Source organism: Lathyrus oleraceus, chromosome 6 (genome assembly GCF_024323335.1).
Source record: "Lathyrus oleraceus cultivar Zhongwan6 chromosome 6, CAAS_Psat_ZW6_1.0, whole genome shotgun sequence".
NCBI lineage: Eukaryota > Viridiplantae > Streptophyta > Magnoliopsida > Fabales > Fabaceae > Lathyrus > Lathyrus oleraceus.
In genome coordinates this window covers 42,633,552-42,642,157 of record NC_066584.1, presented here as the reverse complement: position 1 = coordinate 42,642,157, position 8,606 = coordinate 42,633,552, and the positions used below count along the sequence as shown (strand labels likewise).

At 33.9% G+C, this 8,606-nt stretch overlaps 1 protein-coding gene across 1 annotated transcript; it reads left to right on the top strand.

Moving 5' to 3' along the window:
- LOC127091687 (plastid division protein PDV1) lies at positions 1–3,646 on the top strand. Its single transcript, XM_051030369.1, has 2 exons — positions 1–485; positions 2,604–3,646. The coding sequence occupies exons 1-2, from the start codon at positions 168–170 to the stop codon at positions 3,108–3,110; spliced, it is 825 nt and encodes a 274-aa protein (XP_050886326.1). The 5' UTR covers positions 1–167; the 3' UTR covers positions 3,111–3,646.
- Positions 3,647–8,606: the final 4,960 nt, after the last annotated feature.

The window sequence follows — 8,606 nt, the reverse complement described above, 5'->3', positions numbered from 1 at the left end:
AATTTCTTCTACAAGACAAAACGACGTGACGTTCACACACAAATTCTTTTCGTTGTTTTCAAGTATACGTGCTTTTTCCTCTTTATTACACTTTTAAGCGTCGACAACGAATCCAAATTTCAATCTCTCTGCGTTTCGCTCTTCGCTCCATTCTCTTTCTCGATGAAATGAAATGGAACATGCAAATGGAAGAAGTAGAAGCGATTCTCGAGAAAATCTGGGACTTACACGACAAACTCAGCGACGCCATTCATTCAATTTCGCGATCTCATTTTCTTACATCGGTTAAAACCATCACGAACTCTTCTCGCGATAAAAACGACACTGTTGCCACTGAAACGACACACGACGGTGCCGGTTTTGTTTTTGTGAAGGATTTTCGGCCGAAGAATGAGGATGTTGATGACGCTGTTCAGGAAGCTAAGAGTCTTAATGCTATAAGAACCGCGCTCGAGAATCTTGAAGACCAGCTCGAGTTTTTTCATGTGAGTTTTTTTTTTTGGATTGATTTTTGAAATTATTTGTTGTTTCAGCATTGACTTTGATGGTGCAATTGCTTTTTAGGTCGTTTTGTTCGGGATTCTGTTCTAGGGTTTGGTTAATTGCTAATTAGGCGCGAAAGTTTTTCTCTGTTTTTTCAATTGAATGTTTGCTGTGATTTTGTAATTTGAAATTATCATGAAATTGAATGTTAATACGAAGTTTTGCTTTGTTTCTTGAAGGCTGTGGTGCAATTGTTAGGCTACATTTGTGTGTAGGATTATTTCCCCTTTTTGAATGAGTTGGTAAATTTATGAATTGTGATAATCAAAATGCTTGCAATCTTCCCTGTTTTGCAGATCACAGTACTATTAGTATATTGTTGATTTCGATTTTAAAGAATGAATTTTAGGCAATAGAGAAAATTGGAAGATTGGCTGATAAGTGGGAGCTGTAATATGTCATATGTTAAATGTGGCAGAAATATGCCAATGTTGCAAAAAGCAACATAATGCTCATTTTTATACTGTAGACTACTATATACTATAAATCTATGTCATGTAGTTGCATAAAACATTCAAACCAAGCTTAGTCCAGTAAGACTACTGATGCTACACAGCATCTAGCTAATGTAATATTGCAACACTTATCATTAAAATGAAGCTTACTATTCCTCTTAACTTATTACAAATATACACCCCAAAGAAAATAATTCAAACATATAATGTGTGCTTCATAAAACATAGCAGGAAGTGAAGCCATCTTTACTGAAGAGAGTAAACATACACCCAATTAATTTTGCATCCATGATCAGGATTAGTTAAATAATAATAAGTCATTGTTATTTGGTGAAATTAGCTCTTTTCACCTCTAATGTTTTCACTTGATATTCCCATTATTGATGCATGACATACACAATAGACCATTATTTTTGAACTTAGGAGATGCAAAAGCTTTGAAAACTTGTTTTGGGAATATGAAAGCTGGGTGGTGTGCTAGAAAATGGTTCAAATCAGCTGGTAACTTGTAGCAGTAAGGGAAGAAGAAAACACAGTCAGAGATTGAAACTGATTGCAGCAAACCATGTAGAAAGATAGTCAATCAGATCTAACTCTAACTGCAGCCAAATACAAGTGAAATTGCAAGTGAACACTGAGAAGTCAATGTAACAAATAACGCTAAGACATTTAAACCTCTAAGGCTTAAAGTAACTAAACCTGAACATTGAAGCTCAAATAAAGTTTTCTAGGTTGGACTTGGAATCAATGATCATCATTTTCTAAATCAAAGACTTCATCCTTACCATTTCCAGAACTATTAGAGCATAGATGGTCATCAACTGATGGCTGGTTCCTGGAGATAGTCAGCTGATCACCGGAACAAAAGGCAAAGTGAGAAACTATAAAAGAAACCTCTGTCCAAACCAAAGAGAGTTCTAGTGTGATTTTCCTATGAAATCCCTAAAATACCTTCACTAAAAGTCCTAGTGGCTAACTGCTATTGGGTTTTTGGGATTTCAGTTTGTTTTCATCAGATGGCACTATCATGCCGCAATTTTCTCTTTTTTGCCACAAGAATGGATGCATTAGACTCCTGCCATAGTGAACTGCAACACAATGAAGGCATTGCATCCGCTAGGGGCCATGCCACGACAATTTTTATAGTGCCGCATTTGTGTGAAATTGGTAATCCTAATTATGCCGTGTACCTATTACTCCTATTTATATTGATAATAGAAGTCAAGTACCAACGTAGTACAATTCCAGAACCCTAATACTTTGACAGTCAGGATGAGATAGAGCCTTCATATTCATAAAGAATGACCCAATTGTTGAAGATAATGAATAATAATGTTCCATGGAGAGGCAGGTTTGTATAACAGGGATAAGTATGATTTAATGAGTAAAATGTAAAGGTCTATTATTTGGTTTATGTGACGAATAAGATATTTAATGCATAAAATGAGCCAAAAACATTGTTTGTCCTTTAGTTTCTTCCGGAACATGAGAAGGTTTATTGATCAGTTGCTTGATTTATTTACCATGAATTTTTCGGCCCCATCTTGTTTGTTTTTTTAATATGGTTTTGTTCTAAATTAGGATTTCATTCTATTTGATATGTAGACCATTCAAACTCAGCAGCGTGTTGAAAGAGATGCTGCAATTGCTCGTTTGGAACAGAGTAGAATTGTTCTTGCAATGAGACTGTCAGAACACCGTGGTAAAAAATATAAAGTCATTGAAGAAGCTCTTGCTTTTGTTGGAGATGTAGAGGATGCAAGCGGCCTTATTTCACCTGAAGTTTATGGACAAACAAAATGTACAGCTGAGAATTTTGTAGCTGATAAAGGGAAGAGATCTAATATCCTCATCAATGCTTTTGTCTCAAGTTTCAATTTTGTGAAGAAATCTCTCGGGTTGGATCATATGGGTGGAATAGTGGGCAATGCTGCTTTGGTTGCTGTTAGTATGATTGCTATGCTTCATTTACATCAGGTAACTAACCATGGACATCCATTTAGGGAAGAAAATAGAAATCACGGCAACAGAACTATGAGAAGAACAACTCAATTGGATTCTTCTTCCGGTGCCCATTCCAATAATCTGGATGTATTGTTGGCTAGAGGTTAGGATTTTACCTCGATCATTGTGGTGGATTGATGGGGGTTATGCCTCTAGCGATGTGTTTGTTTTCTTTCTTTTGTTCTTTTGTTCTTTTCTTCTTTCTTTTGTCTGTGCTCTTGGTCCTTTGTTTTTTCTTGGTTTCAATGGAGGGCCGAAACCTGGTCTGTGGGAGAGAGGAGAGAATATGCTAAAATGGAGGCATACCTACTCTAAAGAGTTTTCCCGAAGCGAGTTGGTATAGTTTGATATATGGTTTTTTCTTGCGACTGAAAGTTTGCACTAGTTGCTTATTAGTTGATCTGATGATGTGTGAGAAGTATAGGTTCTGTTTGCGAATTCCCACTTGTGGTTCTAGTGCAGATGCTTATACTTAGCTGGATAGTGTCATCTGTGATAGATTCCAACATCATTTTTGTGGGCTTTTAGTTTACAGAGTAGGTATGCCTTCTACCTTGATTTGTCTTGCTCTTTTTGGTCCCACATAGTAGAATTAAAATCTTTTGTGAGAATTCTGTTGCAATGAAAGAGCTATTTGGTGTCAATTTACAAGAAATTGATTATGCAGTATTGTATTGGTAGTTAGCTGTGGCCTTTGTGGTTCTCTCTTTAATCTTACATATGGTTACCTAAGATTCATATATTGTCCACTTGTTAATAGAGCATTGGTATGTATATAATGTATTAGCAAACTGCTCTATGGTGGCTAGGGGTGTTCATATCTAAACCTGCTCTATGGTGGCTAGGGGTGTTCATATCTAAACCTGCTCTATGGTGGCTAGGGGTGTTCATATCTAAACCGATCAAATAAAAACTGCAAATCGATTCAAAAAATTCAAAAATCGCTAAAATCAAATAGTATTTAATGTGTTTGGATCTGACTTTGTGAAAATTGCTCGGATCAGATCAAATTGATTTTTTGAGTCCGATATAAACCAAATCAAACCTCATGCATATATCTTAACTTATTTATTTGGATTGAATAACCGCATCACAAAATATCCCTAGTGCTGCCACTTTTGAAAGATGCACTTAGGATATGGAGTCTTAGAATTGAATCCTTCAATTTCAATTTTTAGCTATGTTTGGAATAAGAAATGGAATTTAGAGTTCTAGATTTTGGAGAGGAACATTCACTAGTTCATACTATGTTTCATACGTAGCATGAACTTCAATTTTAAATGCTATAGAAAAAATATAGGGAATTTTTTAATGCAACCTATGATTTATTAGTGCATCTTGTGAAAAGTAAAAAATATTTTTAGAATTCGGAGATTCATCTTTGGATGTACCCTATTCACATGCAACTCATTCGTTTTTGAGGTCATATTCCATTTGTATGATTAAATTTAATTCGTAAATGTATTTCCAGAAGAGTGTTTCTGGAATGTCTCTGAAAATACATCTTCGGAACCTGTAATGAGAATGATGATCAGAACCATTTCTGCAATATCTTGCACCCTGCACCATCTAAATTACTGCAAAAACTAACAGCACAGCAGAAAATGACACGCTGATAAGCCAATTCTCACTACCGCCCTACAATGACCTGCCTCCCAGCACAAACAACTACTACAATCTCAGCAGGCACACGCTGAAAACAGGTTGTCCACAAGGCCAAAATTAGAGATGGATTTTATACTATGTAAGATTTCACACTTGTTGTGTTGTTTTGGGTGCATTAATTAAAAAGGTTTGCCCCAGTTAGGTATAGAATTTCAGTAAAAAAATTTCAAATCCATCAAAAACAAATAAATTGTGTGTGCATGAGTGTGTCCGAAGATGCATCTTTGAATTTTGAGAAACATTTTTATAGGGTGTTGTTACACCACATAGGATGTGATAAGAAATTCTCAATAAAATATTGCTGGCATTGCCCATGGTGCTGTGAATGGAGTCCAATCCAACTATTCCTGCAAACATCTTTTTTACTATGGTTTCACTTAAATCCTTTTTGAAGGATAACCATGGCAGCCATAAATATTCTCCATTAAATTGCTAGAGTATCTTAAAGTTACTGCAAGAGTTTCATCAATGACCATAGGTTATGTTTCATGTCGGGCTGAGGCCTATTTATTTCTACAGATTTCATGTAAATAGGGAGTTATAGCTCTTGCTCAACCAAAACAAAACTTACAGGGTAGTTGTAGATAGCTATCATAAATAACTTATGCTTCATAATTTGATTTTAAATAAACCATCAATTTAATTCCTAAATCATGTAAATTTAATTTAAAGTATAGTAACACCTTCGTTGGAATTCTAAAAGAGCATAATAGCAAATAAAGTGATTACCCAATTGAGAACAATGCCAAAAGTGCAATAGCCCAACGGAAGGAATGTCGGCATATTTTCTACTTCATTTTGCTTTTAGAATTTGTGTCTGTTCTTTTTGTTATTTACATGTAAAAGGCAAAAGCTAACCCTAACATAATTAGCTTTAGTCATATTCACCTACCTCTAAACACTTCTTTTGACTTCTCATTGGATGCATGTCTCATGCATCATTAGATTTTTTTAATGAGCTTAAGCATTTAGAAATGATTCTTAGACAAAGAGACACACCCTACCTTATTGTACTTATTCTCTATTATTCTTCTGCCTTTTGTTAACTGATGTTTATATGTTCTTAACTAATAATCGCCCAATGTTTATGACAATATTTTGTAGCTCCAATTTCTACTATGCATGCGATCGATGGTTTCAAATATGAACAAATATCATAATTTATGGTAATAGCTGGTATCTTTTCTATAGTAATGGTTTCGAGATGTTAAGTACTACTAAAAAGAGGTTTTTCAGTTTGAAAATTAAGAATTTTAATGTGGTTTGAAATATGAGTTACCTTATCTGTAGATGAATGTCGAATATTGGCTGACCGACGGAGAGACTCCCTTAACAACGGAGCTTGATGACTGGGTGACATGGAAGAGGATATTTAGAGTTGCTATTCATTCCTCCTTATATTGATTGAATATTTTTATTCCATCGGACTTTATTGAAAAGTCGGGATTTCCTCTCATTTTTTGAAAAATCTCATAAAATGTATTAAATTATAATAAAATAGAATTTCTATTTGTTTTTCCACCATTAAATTGTGATACTCTAGCTTCCTAAAACTTAAATATATTCATATAAGTTTGTATAAATTATTTTTTTAATTAAAAATAAAACAAAATTGTTTTTTATATTCTATAATAGAAAAGTTATAAAAATAATATATAAAAAAATTTCATAACCTGTTTTTTTTTAATAAAACAACTATATAATATCTCAAAATTTATGCCAATAAATAAATTTAAATAAATTAATTCAAACATACATTTAACATAATATACAACATATAATACTATTAATATTATAAAATTATAAAATTATCTTTTATATTTATATGAATAGATTTATTAGATGATAATAATAATTTCATTATAAATTATGATGAATTCAAATTCTAAAGAAAATAAATATTTATATTTAGTGTTTGAAACAAATTTGATGCATTCAAATTCAAATTATGAGTAAAAGAATCTATATTTAGAGTTTGACATGCTGTATATAAAATTTTCTTTAATAAGAGTATTAGCTTGAATCATTATTCATATGTTTTTTAATCTTACTTATTAAAAGACTCTCCTTTTGATCAAACTCAGTCACAATGTTGATCTCATCATTTTCTCAAATAAGATTGGTTAGAACTTATAATTATAAGATTGATGAAAAATCAAGTGATTAAATGTGGAGAGAGAATAATTGAGACTGAGAGGGAGATAAAGAATTAGAGAGAGAATAATTGAGACTGGAAATTCATTAATATTGATTGAGATCCCTTTTTTGTATTTATACAAAATTATAATTGATTAGGACACAAGAAACAAATTCAAAAAACTGAATTAACTGTCTGTAACCAGTTACGTCAAACCTGTAACTGGATACAAATGTTTTAACAATTTAAAAACACAACAGTGGTAACCGGTTATTGTGAATGTGTAATCGGTTATACAAGCAATAACAGTAAAAAACACTATACCCTGTAACTAATTACATCTCCACAATAACCTGTTACAACAATTGAATTAGTGAATTTTCATAACACACTACATTAATTCAAGTGTTTCAAGTCTTTCATGCTCATGCTCTTCTTCAATCTCTTGAACACTTCAATTGTGACTCACTTGATCAGCAAATCAGCCATTTGGTCTTCACTTCTACAATATCACAATCTCAACCTTCCTTCCCTAACAAGTTCTCTCAAGTAGTCAAACCTCATCTCAATATGCTTGCTCCTCCCATGTGCAATTGGGTTCTTAGCAAGATTTATAGCAAAAATATTATCAATCATGAGTGTTACATCGTCACCTGATCGGGAAAATAGCAAGTGTACTATTTTTCCTTTTATAGTAATAATGGGGAAATTCCCCGAATGTCGATCTCAAGGACTGCACGTTAATATTGAGTTTCAATTATCATTCAATTAAACAAAAAGTATAAATTTGATATAAATTTGGTTTTTGAGTGTAAAAATATAATAATAAAAGTAAAGATAAAGAAATATAAAAATAAGGGTTTATAGAGAAAAAGGAACAATGCCAGGGAAGGTGTATGATTTATCCCTGTAACAACTCTGAGTTACTATTGCATCAACAAATATCAATTACTACCAGTTCTCAAGGGTATTTTCTCCCAAGTCCTTGGTGAGAAAACCTTTAGTCAATCTACCCTAATTCCTATGTCCATAGCCAATTAGGGTGAAGTTAAGTTGTATAATATCAAGAATGCTCTGGTTCATACAGGGTATCCCTAGTCCTAGGTGATATCTACTGTAGAGTAACCTTATGAAAACCTTATCAATGGCGGTCCAGCCTAATTGATAACCACAAATCAATCTCAATTTGTCCGAAAGAGAAAGCAATAAACACATCAAAAGGTTACCGTAAAAACAATATTATAAATGCAAATGTAAACTCAAATTCATTACAATTCTAAATCAGGGACACCCCCTAGCATTGGGGGTTTAGCTACTCATATTGTTTAAACTAAATTCAAGATAAAAATTACACATTACAAGTAATTGGATGACTTTGATCTTCAATTGCTCCCGCTCATGAATATCTTCAGCTTTCCAAATGCCTTGATCTCTGTAATACTTGATTGCTTCACAATACTGTGTTTTGCTGTATTCCAAGATGATTTTTCCTTTGGCAGAAGACCTCTTTTTATAGTGAAAGTTCTCAGCAGCAGTTGGACAGGTCCAATGATGTCTCTAAAAAGCCCGTAAAATGAAAAGCCCGAGAAAACTGGAAATTTTGGGCTTGGGCTGACACGGCCCGTGTTAGCTGACACGGGTGGCCGTGTCAGCCTACTGTTTAAGCTGACACGCCCATGGCAGGGGTGACACGGTTGATGTTTCTGTCTGACACGGCCCGTGTCAGCTGACACGGGTGGCCGTGTCAGACTACTGTTTTCTTCACTTGCTTCCCTTGCCCTGACACGGCTCGTGTCAGGTAA

Excerpts from the sequence above, each read along its gene's own strand:
- LOC127091687 (XM_051030369.1), top strand. The coding sequence starts at position 168 with ATGAAATGGAACATGCAAATGGAAGAAGTAGAAGCGATTCTCGAGAAA. Across the intron at positions 486-2,603 it reads ACCAGCTCGAGTTTTTTCAT|ACCATTCAAACTCAGCAGCG; the intron begins GTGAGTTTTTTT and ends TTTGATATGTAG.